The sequence below is a fragment of the Podarcis liolepis genome (genome assembly GCF_965112155.1).
Source record: "Podarcis liolepis genome assembly, chromosome: 3".
Classification (NCBI taxonomy): Eukaryota; Metazoa; Chordata; class Lepidosauria; order Squamata; family Lacertidae; genus Podarcis; species Podarcis liolepis.
Window position 1 is genome coordinate 53,392,299 of NC_139557.1, and position 19,584 is coordinate 53,411,882.

General features: G+C 41.7%; 1 protein-coding gene across 1 annotated transcript in view; it reads right to left on the minus strand.

Moving 5' to 3' along the window:
* The window catches only part of REV3L (REV3 like, DNA directed polymerase zeta catalytic subunit), a 61,083-nt gene that overhangs the window by 3,461 nt on the left and 38,038 nt on the right, over nt 1-19,584 (minus strand). Inside the window, exons 19-31 of the mRNA XM_083497730.1 lie at nt 16,499-16,614; nt 13,579-13,697; nt 12,028-12,146; nt 10,691-10,832; nt 9,898-10,142; nt 9,103-9,211; nt 8,030-8,236; nt 6,779-6,888; nt 5,316-5,430; nt 3,068-3,205; nt 2,702-2,892; nt 1,771-2,017; nt 551-760 (exon numbers count right to left, since the gene is read on the minus strand). Of these exons, the coding sequence (XP_083353856.1) occupies nt 551-760; nt 1,771-2,017; nt 2,702-2,892; nt 3,068-3,205; nt 5,316-5,430; nt 6,779-6,888; nt 8,030-8,236; nt 9,103-9,211; nt 9,898-10,142; nt 10,691-10,832; nt 12,028-12,146; nt 13,579-13,697; nt 16,499-16,614 (2,068 nt within the window). The remainder of the gene's footprint in view (nt 1-550; nt 761-1,770; nt 2,018-2,701; nt 2,893-3,067; nt 3,206-5,315; nt 5,431-6,778; nt 6,889-8,029; nt 8,237-9,102; nt 9,212-9,897; nt 10,143-10,690; nt 10,833-12,027; nt 12,147-13,578; nt 13,698-16,498; nt 16,615-19,584) is intronic.

Genomic DNA, 19,584 nt, shown 5'->3' on the forward strand with positions numbered 1-19,584 from the left:
CGGCTTCGGAACGCTGCTCCGAAGCGGGGCGGGGGGGGGGGCGGGAACACCTTCTGAAGGCGGGCGGGGGCCGAAAGTCTTTGTCCCCCCTGCCTGCCTTCCCAGGGGCTTTTAAATTGCCCCGGACAGCGGAGAAGTCCTCCGCTGTCCCGGGGCGATTTTAAAATGCCGCCTGCCAGCATTTTAAGATCGCACGAACAGCGGAGAAGTCCTCCGCTGTCCCGGGGTTTTTTAAAATGCTGGGGGTGGGAGGAAAAGCCCTTGCCCCCCCCCCAGCCTTCAGAAGAGGTCCGGGGACAGACTGTCCCCGGACCTGGTCTGAAGGCGGTTTCCCTAGGAATGCATTAATTGATTTTCAATGCATTCCTATGGGAAACCGTGCATCGCAAGACGAAAAACTCGCAAGACGAAGAGACTTGCGGAACGAATTAATTTCGTCTTGCGAGGCACCACTGTATTAAAAAACAAAAGGTGCTGTTTTCTCCACCTCAGAAGAGTTTCATTTAGGTTCAAGTTTATTAGAAGCAAAATAAAAGATTATTTCCCCTACCTTGGCTAGGTGTTCATGTTTACGTTCCAGCTCTCGAATTTCTTGATTAAGAATCACTACCACATGCTGTGGTTGGCTCCTACATTTACTGCAGATGCCATGCTGAGTTAATTCATCACACACAGGACAGTGTAGAGTGGTGAAATACTGGGAAATTGTCCCTTTTCGGCTTTCCTGCTCGCTGTGGGATGTGGTAGCAGCTTTCTGGATCTACAGGATTTAAAAATATTTGATACATATGAGTAATAACTATTTTTGCCAACATACGTTGATCAAATTTACACCTTCTCAAATTAAAGATTGCTGGGTCTTGGCATCCTATGTTCCGAAAGACATATCAAAACATATCAACAAGTCCATTCAAAACTGTTGGAGCTGAGATTTTTCCTACTAACACTAGGTGGAGCTGAACACCCATTTTGAGATCAGCTCCACATGCTAAGTGAAACCGTTCTTGAGAGGCTGCCCACACACAAGGTTGTTCATATCAGGATGGATGAAAGCCAGCCCTATTAATGTGTTGTGGAAATCCACCTTAGATATCTTGTTTCCCATTTGGCCAACTAATTCCAGGTGGGAACCAGAGGTATGAACAATCTGAGGTTTGGGTCTATAGCAAGCAAACTCCTTGTTTGCATATACATAACCTGTAGGTTTGTGTTTTGCTTTATTGCTTTCTTCTTTATTGTGCATTGTTATTACTATGGGTAGTCTCTTTCCTACAACCCTCTTCCTAGTAAGTCTTGCATCAAGTGATAGGGGATTGGAAGGAAAATCTATTTGTTAACCTGTCCCAAACCTGTTAGTGATTCATCAAGTAACTGGACCTTCCCTCCCACAGCAGCCATGGGCTCACATTGGTAGGAATACCCTCTACCCTCTCCATTTGGTTGAATAACACTGATAGTTAGAGAGCCAATTCAGTAACCAGGAGAAGTACTAACTGTTTTAAAGTACAGTGGTACCTTGGGTTACAGACGCTTCAGGTTACAGACTCCGCTAACCCAGAAATCGTACCTCGGGTTAAAAACTTTGCTTCAGGATGAGAATAGAAACCGTGTGGCGGCAGCGGGAGGCCCTATTTGCTTAAGTGGTAGCTCAGGTTAAGAATGGACCTCCAGAACGATTTAAGTTCTTAACCCGAGGTACCACTGTACTTATCTATAAGAACTCCATTCCAGCTGTAGCCATATCCAGAATTTACTATTTCACCTACTTACCCTTGGTAATTCATGATACCAGCTGAAAACATCTATGCCAATAAGTGATAAGATTCTAGCCAGCGGAGGAAGAATTTGTTTGGTGATGTAGTAAGTGGCATTCAGACGCAGGTTTGGATCCTGTAGAACCTCAATTGGCCGCCTAACCAACTGTATGAGAGGCAACCCCGGCATGCCATACACAATGACATAGGGCACCCTTTCACCAACTCGTGGCTCAGATCGCCGATCATAGGCAAGCATCTTTCTGTTGGGACAAATAAAATCAATCTCAAAATATATGGCCCACAAATGAGAGAGACAGATCTATGTACCTATCTCCATATATTATTGCAATCCTTTCCTATCAGTCTTGCCAGTTTGCACAGCAACATTAAACACAAAAGAGAAGCTTCAGCCAGAAGCACTTCTCATTCTTTGAGGAAACCCCCCAGTCTCACAAACAGGACCCCCCACCTGTGTGTGTGTTCGCTTAGCACCCCTCTTATTGCTTCAGCCCACAATCATCTACTACTTTGGGGCTCTTAGTCCCCCCTTCAAAGTTGAGCACTATGAGGCCCCATACTTTTGCCCAAAGTCTGGAGCTTCTGACAGAACCACTATTCCAGACTTTTCCCTCTGAGGGAAGAGTGCAGAACAAGCTGTGGATGTATTTAGGACCTGGCTGATGGAAAATATATCTATCTACAGAATTGTCACATTGGAAGTGACTCCAAGGGCCATCTAGTCCAAACCCCTGCAGTGCAGGGACTACAGCTAAGTAGCTCCCACTGATCCATATTTTATATTTTAATGTAATAAAATCCTGATATTCTTAGAAGTATAAATTTCTGTAGTAGGTATTTAACGCATCTTTGAACTCCCATAACGAGAATGATTTAATATAAACTAAAATGATCTCACAGTGCCATTCATTATATATCCTTATTACCTTGTGATTTCTAGAGCTGGTACACAGGCTCCAGGTCTGTATGTAGAACTTCCTCTGTACTCCTTTGCAAATATGAAGTCTTGCATGCTGGCCTTCCCTTCTAATAATTTCATGCACTGATTTTGCACATACTGCTTGATATGACTTATATCACGTGTTTCAAACAGCAATTTGATAGAACACTCAAGCATCTGAAAAAAGTGTATTAAAAAAGATTTAATAGTCATTTGAAACAGCGAAGGCATTTTAAACATTCCCATTCTGAAGCCCTCAACTTTCACCTTTGGAGTTTCCCCCCTAATATGTGGAACTGATATTGTACTAAAAAGAACTTCTGAACACAATAAAATGCCTGTGCCACTTTACCTTGGAAACAGCAGGGCAAGAATCTCTTCTTACAGTTTCTATGCCTTTTGCATCAAATACTGGGTCCTTCTGTTCCAGTGATTCATACATGTAACCAACATACCTCTTCTTGGTTTGCAAAATACATGGCAAATAGACCTGCAATGCAAAGAAAAACTTTGCAAGTCTAGATATAAGAGAAATGCAGGCAAACTTCTGGACTGAACGCTTTTTCTTCTTTACTGCTCATAATTAGACCCAAGTCACCCGTAAACTATATATCTACATTACTAAGCAACATACTCTATTTTAGGCCCCAAGCGAGAGGATGAGGTGGTAAATTCGTGCATGCATGACAGGCTTTCTCAACTCAGAGAAGCTTCAAAAACAGCCATTTGAAGAGCTCTTCTTGTGTGTGGACTAGGGGCTAGAAGGGAGGATATGAAAGCCCTCCTTGTGTACATGTAAACACTTGGATGCACTGAAAAAGTTTCTGTTAACCATAAAATATTATCAAGCATATTTACATTTAGAGCAGATTGATTTCTGAATTTGAAAAATGTTTCATTTTTCCTAAATTGGGAAAAAAATAGGTTGGATGTTTGTTAATCTCTAAATGTACATCTTTGTCCGTATTCAATCAACCTGATCACTGTGCTAGACAGAACTGCAAATGTACCGTATTTTTCGCTCTATAGGACGCACTTTTTCCCCTTCAAAAATGAAGGGGAAATGTGTGTGCGACCTATGGAGCGAAGACGCCATAGCCCCGCCACCCTCTCCCGGCTGGAGAGGTGACGCGCGGCTATGGCAGGAACCTCTACAGCTCCGTGTCACCTCTCCAGCCAGGAGAGCGCGCGCGGGGCTAAAGCAGCCCCCCGCGACCGTCTCCCGGCTGGAGAGGTGACCCGCGCCTTTCCGCTGCTCCCTGACCTGCTCTTTGGGGCTGGTGGTGGGCTTCCCCCCACCAGCCCCAAAGAGCAGGTCGAAAGGAACCTGAAACCTGGAGAGCGAGAGGGGTCAGTGAACACCGACCCCTCTCACTCTCCAGGCTTCCAAGGTAGCCGCCTGAACGCACCTTAAACGGCACCTTGTTTTAGAGCAGGAAAACAAGAGGGGGAAAGTTCTCCCCCCTCTCTGTGCAGCGCCTCCTGCCGCTTCACTGAAGGGGCGCTGCACAGAGAGGGGGGAGAATTTTTTTTTCTTGTTCTCCCCCCTCTAAAACAAAGTGCGTCCTATTGTCCGGTGCGTCCTATGGTGCGAAAAATACGGTATTCATAATACCACCAGACATGGACAGAAGTGTAATGCAGAACATTCTCTGACCCCTTGGGTACTGTGGAGTTAAAAAACCATTTACCATGCAATTTTGTTTTATTATTTTGTCAAGTTTTTCTGACAAAATATTTGCTCCCTGCTCACAACAGTAAAAAAGGAGAAAGGCAGGCCTTGCCGTCAGGCATAAAGACGACAAAGGGAAGTGTAGCAGAAGGAAAAGACAGAGAAGGAAAATCAGTTTGACAACAAAAGAAAGTGATGGATTGTAAAATAGGCATTTAAATCCAATTGAGGGAAGTCTGATCTTTCCTTGCAGATTTAAACCACCTATTCCATGATACTGCCATCTCGCCTTCATTACTGACTTTTTGGGCAGGTTCCAAGAAACCCCAGAGCTAGTACCCTCTCACAAATCCCTTCTGGAGAGTAAAATGGGAGATTTTTGTTCTGGGTTTGATGTCCTGCACCAAAGCAGAACAGCTGTGTGATGAAGGTCACTAAGGACCCTGGCATTTCTCCGCATGTCAATGAGGTTGGTGGCAGTGAATCAATGAACAGCAACAGTGGAAAAGCCTCAGTCAAAGCATGATAAGTTCAGTGCAATTTCTGTGCAAAATTGCATTCATTTGTAGGGGGACTGTGCGCACACTCACTGTATTTTTATGTTCACGTGTGCCCCCTTTGTGTGGGGTAGGCAAAGATGTAGCTTGGCTTTCCTGCAGAAAGCAGGACTGTTGTGCATGCACTGATGCATGGCAAGTTCAATCCTGCTTGGCGTAGGTGCCTTTTTATAGGCAGTCTTTGTTTTTTATGGTTTTGTTTCTTTAAGTGGTAAGCTAGCAGCTCTTCCCAAGTTTGCTTTCCCATCCAAATTCCTTCTCCTTTTAATACTTTGTTTCAAATATCTATTTCTTAACTTGCTCATTATGTCACTTTCTGGAAAGGTGTCCTGTTAAATGTTGCAGTCAGGTAACACTCAGATTTCTCTTACCTTTTCAAACTTCAGTTTTACTGGTTTGGGGTTGGTAGCTGTTACAGCTTCAGCAATTTCCTGGCCAATCTTAAAAGACTGTTCCTTGGTAGCTCCTTTCAGTAGTACAAACATGCTGAAATAAGATAAGGGAAATCAAGAAATGACTACAGCCATACCTCGGGTTAAATATGCTTCAGGTTGAGAGCCTTCAGGTTGCGCTCTGCGGTGACCCAGAAGTAACGGAATGCGTCACTTCCAGGTTTCACCACTCACGCATGCGCAGACTGTCAAAATGCCGTCACGCGCATACGCGGAAGCGGTGAATCGCGACCCGCGGGTTATGTTCGCTTCAGGATGTGAATGGGGATCTGGAACTGATCCTGTTCGTATCTAGAGGTACCACTGTATTTAGCTTCCCCACTCTAAAAATATTCCAAAAGTATGGCAACTTTTTTCTCTCTTCTTGTGACTAAAAACAGAAAATGAACAGGTAAGCAATTGATATTTGTTATTTATTAAATTGGTATAGTGCTCTTCATCCATAGATATCAGGGCAGTTCACAACATAAAAATCCAAGATAAATACACAAAAGAGATATATCTGAAGTTTGTAATGGAGTGGATGTGGGATGGTGAAATGAAACTTAATCCTATTAGAACAGAAGTCATCTTAGTCACGTTATATGGGGGGCTACCTCTGAAGACGGTTCACAAACTTAAGCTGGTGCAGAATTCAGCGGCCAGGTTGCTCAATCCTGGCCTGGCTGCACTGGCTGCCAATTAGTTTCCGGGCCCAACTCAAAGTGCTGGTTTTGGCTTATAAAGCCTTAAATGGCTCAGGACTACAATACCTCAAGGACCGCCTTTCCCCATCTGAGCAGACCTAGGCTCTCTGATCATCATCTGAAGTTCTTCTTCATCGGAGACGTCCAGAGGGTGACAACACAAACGGATCTTTTCTGTAGCGGCTCCCTGTTTATGGAATATTCTCTCCAGGGAAGCTTGCCTGGTGCCTTCGTTACCTATCTTTAGGCACCAGGCAAAAACATTCCCTAATTAAACAATTATGGCCTTTTAAACTGTGTTTGGGATATTGTTTTTGTTTGTTATTATGTTATATATTTTTGTGTTTTCATATTGCAAACCACTCTGTGGTCCTTGGATGAAGGGCGGTATAAAAATGTAATTTTAAAAAGTGTGTGCATGAAATAAATTTACAATTGCTGTTGTTCAGGCTTTCTTTCCTCAAACACTTCTGCTGAAGGAAAAACACATTTTCCTTGCATTCAAAATATATAATTTTGTTGCTGAGAAAACAAATGTTTCTTCCAGCTAGCATACCTATTGTGCATATTAAATTCCTACTCTGGTTTAAAGGTTGCATATTACAAATCTACTAAGTTCTGGTAAGGGAAGGAAAGGCAGTCAATGGCATATTACTGGTTGGAAAGTCTCCCAAACAAAAGAATAGTTTTAATTACCTATCTGTGTCTCCATATACAACCCGTGCTCCCCATTTTTTTGTTTCATTCACCAGTTTTATTGCTCGTTCCAAGGTTTCTCGGGCTTTGTGCACAATGCTATCACCAATCTGCAAAATATAAAGACAAACCTTGATAAAATCTTTCTTGTGGACAGATCATGCATATATCATTGTTTTAGGTTCCCTGGTCACAATTCAGAAATTTCTGTAACTCATTCTATAAACCCTGTATAAAGTTTGATCTTTTTGATTAACAGCAGCCCACTTCTTCTCCATAAGACAAAAGTTTCAAAAGCAATTTGTGCTGAAGTTTACAGAAGGCATGTGCGTGTTAACTTTAAAAATAAGAAAAGTCACTCTTGACTGTGTCCCAATAGCTCTGTGGATTGACTGCAAGTAGTAAGCATGCATATAGATATTTCAAGGGCTTAGGCCCAGGAGTTGCATAGGAGCAATGTTCCCTTGTCCAATTTCTACCAATATTGCCTGCTCCTGCCTGCTCCCAGCCTGCCTTTTCACATTGTGCAGGACAGTCTCCTCAGTCTTCCAGAGTAGTTTTCAAGTGGGCACAAGAGAGGAGCAGCAGGAAAGCCTTGTGGCATGAGTGGTCTTATGCTTGTGTAACTTTGGATCCAACCTAAGGTGTTTATAAATCTTTAATTGCATGTCCTCCCCAGGACCCTTTGAAGTCATTGTTCCTATTTTACAATCAGAGAACTGAGGTTAAGAATCAGCTTTTGCCTTAATGTAGGTATTATTATAGTGAAGAAGACTGGGAGCATTGGTTCCCAGTACGTTTCCGAGCACAATTCAAAGTGTTGGTGCTGACCTTTAAAGCCCTAAACAGCCTCAGTCCTGTATACCTGAAGGAGCGTCGCCACCCCCATCATTCAGCCCGGACACTGAGATCCAGCGCCGAGGGCCTTCTGGCGGTTCCCTCATTGCGAGAAGTGAGGTTACAGGGAACCAGACAGAGAGCCTTCTCGGTAGTGGCACCCGCCCTGTGGAACGCCCTCCCTTCAGATGTGAAGGAAATAAGTAGCTATCTTATCTTTAAAAGACATCTGAAGGCAGCCCTGTTTAGGGAAGTTTTTAATATTTAATGCTGTATTGTTTTTAACACTCAATTGGAAGCCGCCCAGAGTGGCTGGGGAAACGCAGCCAGATGGGCGAGGTATAAATAATAAATTATCATTATTATTGTTTTCTTGTCCCTGAAATATCTTTACACTTTACTTTCATCACTTACCTCTACACATGGCATCCTTCCAGAAAAATTAGCAGAAGTATAACCAAATGTGACATTTGCTATGAGCTTAAGGCCAAGCTGACGTGCTTCAAGCATTCGAGTGATGGCTTTGTCATTTTTATAAGCTTTCATTGATTGCTTCACCATGATTCTAGTCTTCAGAATTTCTTCTAACATTTTTGGCAATATACCTTTTCTTACTGAAGGCTGCACAAAAACAACATTAAGAATTAACATTTAATAATAAAAATATATGTTTAGCACCAACATTAATTCTGTTTATTGTAGGGTGGTTTACAGTAGACCACTGTTAGGTCAAATGTTTGTAATGCTGCTTATCAGATAATTTTTACACTACTGGTAATCAGGTAATTTTTCCCTCTGGGAGTTAAGGTGGAGTATGAGTTCTCTCTCCCCCCCATCCCCAGTGGGCCAGAGCTTTGTCTGCCCCCACTTTCATGCAACAACTTTGACAGCTGAGTCAGAGCCACCCACCTGTCAATCATCTGATCAAGTGACTGGTAGGTGGCCAGTCCCACCCACTTGTCAAAGTTGATCTGTGGGGTGGTGTTCATAGCAGGGAATGTGTGCTGACAAAGCAAGCACCAAACAGTATCAAACTCTCTGCTCATCTGCTGAATAGTGGGTTAAATCCTGCTGCTTAACCTGCAGGTGCCTGTTCCCAGAAACAGCCAAACTGAGCAGGATGTAAACTCCCTGCATCAGCTAACAAATACGGGTTAAATCCTGCTTTGGTTGTGCACGCAGAACTGGGCAGGGAGGAGGAGCATACCTAAAGCAGAATGGAACCCTGCCATTTCACCCATCACCTGATATTATGTGCACATTGGAATGATGTCAGCTGATTGACAGGCGGGTATGGCTTTGGTGAAATGGCCTTGCTGGCATGTGGGCTGGTTCCCCATTCCTACTGTAGATACTGCCTCCTGTTTATTAATATGCTTAACATATTTACATTTCATGCTTCAGTGTCTTTTTTCTTCCAGAAAGCAAGATAGAAGTAGAAATAACAAGTTAAACATAAAATGTCAACAAGAAGAATAAAGCATTACCTTAACAAAAGCAATTCCACTGGGTGACACTGTGATGTCATGACGAAGTTGATATAGCAAATCAGGAGATACTCTCAGAGAAGTGCAGCCAAACTTAAATTCATCGTATCTGGAAGATAAGACAAAGTGTACTGAACCCTCAAGTAACATCACAGACTAACTGCTATTCATAGATGAGATTTATCCCATGCTACACACTATTTAGTGCTATGGCAGCATAAATACAGTACCTGTTTTAATTTTACATCAGATTTGTATCTCTTAGTCTCTCTCATGCTCTAGCCTTCTCTTTGTAATCCAGCAAGCTCTCCTTATGTTCTTATCAGCAAATAACTTACAATTTAAAGATCAATATTAACAAAATATTTCCTTAGAGATAATCATATTGGAGTGTGCCCACCTTCCAACATCACTGAGTCCTTGTATCATCTGCAATATATATATTTGAAACACACCTTTTCCTCCCATATTTCATCTACTTATTCCTTGGTATGCATGTGTGGAAGACTGAATCCACCCACCCACACGCAGTCAGAGTTACACACTTGTTTTGATGCACTTCTAAAATTGTATATTTCAAAAATGCTGTTCACAAGTTCTGTCTCTGCAGCCAAGAAGTAGATTAATAGAATTACAAAAATCCCAGACGACGACTTCTTTTTTAACAAGAAAAACAACTTCCTGGCTGCATGGTTTGAGAAGTGGTGGGCTAAATATATTCCATTTGATCTTTCAAGTACTTATTAAGTAGCAGAGAAAATGCATCCATCTAGATTTTAAATATTTAATACTTACTTTCCCAAGTTCTCAATATGTCCCAAGCATGTGGAATAACAGTAGTTGTATGCTATCACAATAGATGGATATAAAGATTGAAAATCCAGTACAAGGACAGCATTACTGTAGAATCGGGATTCTGGCTCCATTATTAAAGGAATACACTGAGGGGCTCTCATTTGAGCTCGTTGCTGGACACTCGGTGTAACAGCAATGTAATTCATTGGTTTGGCAATACGTAACATCATTGACTCCACACGGTACTACAAAAGAAAAACATTAATTACTGATACTTTTGAATGTTCATGTATTCTTAAAAACTAACGGACAATATAAGTGGACTTTGTGAGCCTTTATGGTGGTTAAGAGACATTACAAGTCTGGAAGGTCAAAACACCCACTGTCTACTACTTCACAAAAGATTTCACCTCTTTTCTATATTCAAATGTATGCCTTGTTAACTGCCAGTCTTGTTTAGATACCCACTGGAGCACAGAAACTGCTTATATTGACCTGTATGTTTAAATTAGAATTGATGGAGTATTCTTACTGTTAATGTCTGCTGGCAATATTTTCATCCTCTTTTCTCTTTCTTATATTTGCAAATAAAAATTCTATTTTTAAAAAAAATACTGATCTAGTACGGCTACACACTTAATATTATTTTCCTAATAAGCAGCAAGGCCAGTGGCAATTGGATTTTTAATGTCTTTTAGAAATGACCCCTTGTTTATGAAAACTTCCAAGGTTCAAAACGTGAGAAAAATTCTGAGGTCCTCACAGCTTCTCAAAAATATTAAGGATAGCTTACCTGCGATCCTCTTGTTAATACATGCAAGAACTGAATTCCAAAAAGCCTTGCCATTTCACTTGTTCTGCCAATTAAGTCCACTTGTTCTAACAGCTGGAGATTTCCACGGACACGGCTTGTGTAATAATCAATCATTTTCCAGCTTTAAAATCAAATAATAAACGTACAAAAATCTTAAAAGTCTTAAAGGATGCTCTAGGGGATAAAAACTTTCAAGGCAGTAATCAACAGTTTGCAGCTCTAATAAACTGATGTGCAGCCCTACTAGTTCTCTTGGAGGCTTTTAACATAAGGTTAAGGTTAAGTCCAGTAATAATCAACCATGGTATCCTTCTGGACCACCTGAATGGGTTGTTCCTTGGTTTATTTTTTGTTCTTTCTGTTGCACCATATCCAGAATGTGGTCCACATCACGGCCTTGTCCTCTATGTTACTTAATATATAAATGAAGCTGCTGGGAAGGGCAATTCAAAGCTTTGAAATAAGGTGCCACAGAATTTATACCTTAAAATTAGAAGTGGAGTGACTTACTATGCCACTCGTTATTAATTTGATGCATTATGAAAACAATGCATGACTACTTTTTTCTCAATTAGATTTGCTTTTTCTTAGCTTCAATAATTTCAAGGTCATTCTTATCACTGGTGCATGAATTCAGTTATCCTAGCTATTAAGGGATAGCAATTTGTTATTTATTGCTTGAATAAACTGGAAGGAAAACTGCACCATGAAGTTCTGTTACACTTGAGATATACAACAATGGTAAAGTCTACTTAATATACTGCATTTACAGCACAGTTGCCACTCCTGTGATCAGCAACCATGTTACATAACTACTTATGTCTGATATTCAGCAATATAGAGTATATCTTTGAAAATATCAGTGCTTCGCACATGAGCACCACATCTTCACTAGGTCTGTTAAAGTAGCCACTTGATCCACCTCCAGTGGTACCTGGTCATGCAGGAGTGGTATGCAAACTTGACTTAAGTCAAGGTAGCCAACGTGATGGCCTCCAGAGTACGTTGGGCTACAACTGCTGTCATCCATGACCATAGGCTATGATGGTTGGGATTGATGGGAACTGTAGTCCTAAATCATCTCGAAGGCACCACATTGGTCAGTGCTGCCTTAACTGATCAAATGATATGGGTAGAAAGTTGAATTGTGCACTATGGATTGGCAGCACATTTGTTATTCTTCTGTCAGGAGCCAACTTTGTTTTATTTTTTCCTTGCTAATCAAGTTTTCATTTGGTTTGAAAACTTTATATACAACAGATCAGACTTTGATTCAGGAAGCATACTTTAAAATACTCGTAAGAACTGGTACTTACCGATAGATGTCTGTCTTGTTGTCAAACCAGTCAGACAGAACGCGAGGGGTAAACAGTGGAAAGCGCTGATGAAGTATATGAAAGCCCACATTTTCAAAAGTATAGTTAGTTAGAGTCACCTAAAATAAGAGAAGACTTGTATGATTATATGCCTATATAATTTGTCCTGGTAAGGTGGAGTGGAAGAGTAAGAATTACAGGGTATGTTTAAAAATGCTCACAACTTTTACTGGTTATAGCTTACACAGAGTTTGGCATGGCATAGCACAGAACAAGGATTCAGGTTCAAGACAACCACTCAGCTCGAATACTTGGAAATTATCAATGGATAGAAGGCAACCTCAGGCCCACCTATGTATAGACTGGTATTATGAGCTATCACTGCAACCACCCTGGGTGTGTTGCAGGCTTGCTAGCCCGTGAGCTGGGTTTGGGTCTGAAGTGACCCCAAGATCCATTATGAGGGTCCTGCAATGGGAAGGCAGCCCCTGCTATGTATTTGACTGTCTTCAGGGTCTGCCACACAGTTGTGATGAAACTACAGGGCAATTTAATTGAATCACCATTGAAGAACATTGCTGTGGGGAAGGCACTACCTTTGTAACTGCTAAGCCAGTTGTGACTATGAGTAAAATTAACCAGCAACTTAATCAATTGTAAGGTGAAGTGTGCTATAAGACAAGAATGGAAGTTGACAGCACTGTTGAGGCCCAGGCCAGGCCAACTTTTCATAACCCAGGAATGGACCAGAAGGGAAGGGAGGGTTCCCCCTCTGGTTCACACCATGATCTGCCCCCAGGAAGTCAACAGGTGCAACCACTGCTGGTGGGGCTCAGCCTGCAGCGGGGGGGGGGGGGAGGGGGGAGCACAGATCATCACCTGAACATGCAAAAGGAAGTTCAAACACCCATAAAGTAGACAATTAGAGGGACTAAGGGGGGAAACAACTGGTTTTTCACCAAGAATTAGAAATGTCTTACGGCCATGCTTTTCTCATTACATAATCATTACATTACAAATTCATTACATAATTTGCAGCAAAAACAAAGAGACCTATGCCAAGTCAATTGTGGCATAAACCATCAAAGACCAGAGATTTTATCAGATGCTCCTTTCTGTATCTGATGATAATGGCTCTGGCCTCTGAAAACATACACAATTCATTTGTTAGCCTTTCAGGTGTCATAGGACTCTTTGATTTGTCAACACAGTTGTTACCAGTTATGACAGAAAGTATAATTAATAACATCAGCAAGTGTAATAACCAAGGAATTAGACCAGTAGGCAGCCAGTGCTGAAATGCAACTTGGCCTTTGAACAGAGAATAGGTTATGTGAGTGGAATATGCTATAAAGCATCAGCTCAGCAAAATAATGGAAGACTATGATTATAACTACATTTCCATGGATTTCATATTTCCTGTACTGATAACAAGCATATGGGAAGAAGGAGATACAAATTTGCAAACTCCAAGACAAGAAAATGGTTTATTATTTTGAAAATATGACATTTATTTCAAAGTAGGTTATTTATGATTTTGCCAGAGTTTACCTCATTTCTCATAATTCTCCAGATATTCAGCATAACCCTTCCAACAATGTTTATTTCACTCATTGTATCAGACCCATATTCATCTTGATCTGAAGTAAATCTGTTTTCTTTTTTATCATCTAAATCATTAAAAGAGAATATTTCAGCAACTCAAATCAACTTTAGTACAAATACAATGAAATATTTATCAGAAGGAAGAGTCATCTTCTGAACCTACAAACTAGAGCAGTGGTGGTCAATCTTTCTGGCAAGAATAACACAAAAAAGGCCAAAATACTGCCACTAGATAGTATGTTACAGCAAATATGAAAATCTTTGTGGTTTGTTGTGGGTTTTCTTTTTATTCTACTTAGGAATGCAGGTCTGATTTTATAATGGAATCTGGTTTGCAGACTCTCCCAATTTCTGCTCACACATGTTAAAGTCACCTGTAGCATCTGTAGTGCATATCCGTAATCCATGCACTAGAAGAACCAGAAGTGTTCATTATTTTGTGTTTTTAAAATCTTTGCCCTTACAACTTACCATATTTTTCTGTGTATAACACGACCCCATGTATAAGACGACCCCTATTTTTGGGAGCCCTCAACAGTTGTTTAGCTTCTTTTGTAAGTTCGCTCAGCTGTTGAGCAGCTTTTTGACGATCCCCTGCTCTGGCTGACGGGACTGGTGCCGCAATACACCACATACTGGCACTCACCAAATACTCTTCCTAAGCCTGGAAGAGCAGGTAAGCAGCCTCCTCTCTGACATTTCCCTGTCACCACTGTAGCACCAGCCCTTGCTTACTTAGCATATTAACCCTTGTATAAGACGGCCCTCAATTTATCACAAAAAAATTCAAAAAAAGGTCGTCTTATACATGGAAAAATACGGTACTTACTTTTTATCATATTCCAAGGTTTCATCACTCATATAAATTGTCCAGAAGCCACATCCACTGCACTACTCATGGTTTGCATGTCACTTCAAAACATAGCTAACCTTAATCATAGTTAAGTGAAAGCTGGGGCTATGGGCTGAAATTGTGGGCACTTTACTTCTTCCTCATTCCTGCTGCTATGTTGCCAAGAGCAAAACCATGGTTTGGTTTAATGTTACGGATGAACCTGGGCTTTTTCTCTCTCCCCCCAAAGAAACCACAAGCTAAATGCTAGTCCCTTCACCGCTAGCTTTGTTTGTTTGGAGGGAACAAACCATGAGCCCACAGATGGGCGGGGTTATAAATAATAAATTACATGATGATGATGATGATGATGTTGTAAAACTAACCCAGACCATGGCTTAGCTATCAGCAGCAGGAAAAGAGCAAAGTGCCTGTGATTTTGGCCATGTGCACCAGCACACTGTACCCTTTAAATTACAACTAAGCTTAACTATGATTTTAAGTAGTGAGGGGGAACCCTCACATGGGCCTAGTTAGGCCCATCAGGATTACCCATTGGGCCCATGAAGCCACCTTCTACAAGACACAGCCACCTGGCCTACACCTCATATATGATGTCGGGGGGGGGGGAGGGATAAAGTTGCAGCTCCCTGCTGAAAGTGGGGTTTGAAGGTACTGAAGATCAGCTGTTCCAGCAAAGCCCTGTGCCTTTGCAAGCCCTGATTATCATGCTGATGCTTGCAAAGACATAGGGCTTTGTGACTACCAACAACCAGCTAACCATTGGAGCCTGCAAAGTGTGCATTTACCCATTCTTTCTTAATTCAAATTGTGTGATCAAAGGAAAATGGATTGCCTGATGTCACTGGGACATCAGGTGATTGATAGGTGGGCAGGCAAAGTACGACTCCAACCCATTGGTCGGATTCAGTTCCACACCCTAGGTTTAAAGTAGTGTGTGTAGAAGACCACAGTTCTATATGGTTTCCATTATGCAAATTGGTTTATATTTAGTCACTCTTCCTCAGGTTCTTATCCTGTGGACTCTACACAGGATATGGCTCTCCCACTGTTCATTGCAGTGACTCAGGTACTCAAATGCTTCTCCTTTGGCTAGCTGCTTCATCTATTTCTGCTCCCATCTCTTCAAGCAAAAGATAAACAACTACTACTCTAATACAGAAAACTGAAAGAAGGATCCTTGCTAGCTGACTGAACAGAATGCATGCAGTCAAGCTTCCTAGTGAGAGACAGTGAAAAACACTAAAATGGGACAGGAACACCATATTTTTCCATGTATAAGATGCCCCCTATTTTTTTGAATCCCAAATTAAGAAAAATGAAACCCTAAAATAGAAGTGAAAATCTGGATGTTTGGAGGTGGCATGTTGTTGATCTTTTTGGGGGCGACTGCCCTCAAAGTTTCCAGCATTAGGTGCATGCAGTGCACTGTGGTGCAGAAGCAAAGGCAGCGACTGCGGGGAAGCAGGCTCCCAAGCAGCATGCCAAGGAAGAGCCGGGGGAAGGCAGTGGCCACTCTGCGCCAGGCCAGGCCGTCAAGCAAACTGAGCTGAGGAAGGTGGTGAGCGGGCTGGGGGCAGGGTGGGAGTTTGAGAGGGGAAGAGGAAATAAAGGAAAGAAGGGCAGGGAGAGGTAGCTGAGGCAGCTCTCAGCGGTGGCAGTGGCAACTGCTCTCGATCCCATGGTCAAGCCAGCGGGGGCTTCAGGAGGCAAGCCAGTCACCAGCATGCAGCTGGGGGGGGGGGAGAAAGGGGGGGCAGCAGCAGAAGGGACCGCCTCAGCCCGCCCAAGCCAAAATCCCGGACATATGCTTAAACATTTTAAAAATTCCCCCAGATGGTCATGTTCCATGTACAAGATGACCGCAAATTTTTTACTAATTTTTCTATAGCAAAAAACCTCATCTTATATGGTACTAATGGCTTTACAGCCAGAATAATAGTAGAATAAAACCACGGCTTCTCACAGTTATTAATAACTTTAGAATTAGGAACCTTAGAATCATAAACACACCTGGAACACGTGAGACCATTTGGCATAAATCAACACCTAGAGCAGCAGCTCTCTGCAAGAGGTATCCCCAGGAATGCATCTGAACTTCATAGCCCAGCAAAATATCTGGATCATACCTAAAAAGAGAACATACATTTTCTTCATAGAACCATGTGCTCTTTTTTGTTTCAGCAAACCTACTCAGACATGTAATTTTAGCATTTCATGTTAACTAAAAGTATGCTTTTAAAAAGTACTCATTTTTTCTATTTTACCATGTTATGTCGTTTGCTTTTAATCTTTGCTTTTACAGGTATTTTTAATGGATTTTTTATATTTTGTTGTAAACTGCTTAGAGGTCATTGTTGTTCTAATATGCAGTATATAAACTCTGTTAAATAAATAAAATTATAAACTCAAGAAATTTATGCTGAATTTAATTCCAGCAGCCTAAGATAATCATGAAGAAGTCTTGCTTGAGTAAAGAAGGAAGCACATACCGTGAGAAAACACAATCTACACAAAAAAAGGTACTGAGTATGCAAAAGTCTGCCAAGTGGATGGGGCTAGGGAGAAGAACTGAATACATTTAATTACAAATAACAAAAATTCTGTATTTATCCCCATGTGGAAACTTGTACCCAAGTGTAAGCATGAAGTGCCATGTATCCATAGTTTTGTATATCATTCCCTTGGTGGTTTCTCTGGATTAGGTCTACTACGTATATTTTCTAATGACAATTTTGGAAATACAAGCAATTAACCACAAATAACTGGTGGAGAATTCCCTTCTCGTTCCCATGGGGAGGGGGAAAGGCTAGGATCCAAAGAGCCAGTTTAGGTATGTATAGTGACATGTTGTTACTTTTAAAACAGCAGGTCCTTATGCCATGTCATAAGCTCCATGTTTGAAATTCCCATTGGTTAAAGAAAGATGTGTCCCCTGGAAGGTTGCTGTGTCATACATAATTATTTTGAACTTAGCTAGTAAATACTTTGCCTGCTTTAGATGTGATGCAATATGCTGGTTCAAATGCCAGCAACACTCATACAGAGGCTGCATTTGAAAGAGAATTGGTATCTCCATACAAGGGCCGTTTATACTTTTTGTGACTTGTGTGATTGGGGCACTTCAAGAAAGCACTGCAGTAACCATATGAATCATGGTAGCCAGTGCTTTTTTCTTAAAAAAAAATGTTTGGGGGTACTCTCATTATCCTACTCATATTGAAATACTGCCCCTCAATGAAGCCAAACTTAGATTCACAAAATGTTTAGGGGTATGCGTACCCCTGCGTATCCCCAGAAAAAAGCACTGACGGTAGCCATGTAGAAAACCACCACTTGGAAGCTCTGATTCTCACAAGCAATACTTATAGTGAGTTCTCGATGACCTTAATTCAAATAAGAGGAGAAAATATCACCACGTTTGAGGAATCTGTAATGTTTCACATAAGTAGGGAAAAATTATGGCAGAGTTACATTGTCCAGTTGGCAGAGATAATGTGGGATTTAGTTTCACTGAGAGTTTTAATGTTTTGCTTTATATTTTTTTGAGCTGCTTAGAGGCTCTCTTACAATCAAGCAGTATATAAATGTTGTACTATATCAAGACTGCTGCTTGGAGCCCATGTGACTGAATGTGTGTCCGTACAAAATATTTCCTTCACATAAAAAACTAGACCCAGGTACCACATTACAAGCTCAGTGAGAATGAGGCCCAAGTTATATACATCACTGCAGGAATAATGTACACATTTCACCACAAGGCAGGAACAATTCCTTAGCTCCCTCTGCAAAAGTAACATGTGCTATAGAAAGCTTCATTTGCTATAATTTCATGCTTATCCTTCAAACTGCATTGTCTTATAAAATGATGAGACACAACCAGGTAAATTCTGCACACGCAGCAAGGCTTCTAAGGCTCTATTTACGGAAAAAGCCTAGATAATATACTTCAGAAGCCTCCAACATTGCACTAGAAGCTGCTGCCATGTAATACTGCTGCTCTTTGAATTATGGTAAGTATCTAAAAATGTTATTCCATAAAACTTTGCTTAACACATCAGCTTTCTATGCCTCCTTGTGAGCAGAGGTGAGACACTCTGGACATTGGAACTGCGTGATGTGCGTATGCTACTCTTGCTCAATATTTTAATGAAGAGTGACTTTCCTTTTGACTTTTTCAGCACTCTGAGCCTAAACCATGTAGCTTCCCAGCCAAAATCTTATGATTGATAGACTGAGGAATGCCTTTAGTTTAGTTGTTACATACTGGTAAGGATGGCAACCTGATTTCTTCGATGGTTTTCTAATCTGTTATGGTTCAGGCCAACCCACCCACTATTCACAGTATAGTCTTTGTACCCAGTAGTGGATTGGGATGGGCAGCAGAACGGTGGCCTCCTTAGCCTGTCCACTGTTGCCACCATTCTTCTGGCTGGCTACTGCTGTTGTCTGAAACTTCAGCAGAGCTGCTACAACTTTGCTGTTATAGTGATCCTAAAGGGCTCTCTAGGTCATCTATATCTCCATCTGCAGAAGGGTTCTTCCTCAAGAGTGGGCATTGTGGACGCTTCTTTAAAGTTTCAGAGTTTACTGCTAAAAAACTTTAAACAGTATTTGCTGCCATAAAGTGGCAGCAATGCAGACACTATCCAGGGCCACCATGCTTCAAGGAAGGGTGTGTGTGTGTGTGTGTTTAGAAGAACACAGTCAACATACTTTATGATTCCTTAAAAAAACCCCAAAAAACATTTCCCCCCATCTAGAAGTGCTTTGTTTTTTAAAATGAAAATGTGGGTTATTATTATTTGAATTACCGTATTTTTTGCCCCATAGGACGCACTTTTCCCCCTCCAAAAATGAAGGGGAAATGTGTGTGCGTCCTATGGGGTGAATGCAGGCTTTCGCTGAAGCCTGGAGAGAGAGAGGCATCAGTGTGCACCGACTCCTCTTGCTCTCCAGGCTTCAGGAAGCTATCCGCAAGCCTTGCGAGCCCGGCGGGAGTTCCCGCGGGCTCACAAGGCTTGCGGGCAACAGCCTGCAGCCCGAAGCACGGGGAGCCCTCCGGAGGGCTCCCCGTGCTTCCGGCGGGTGTCCGCAAG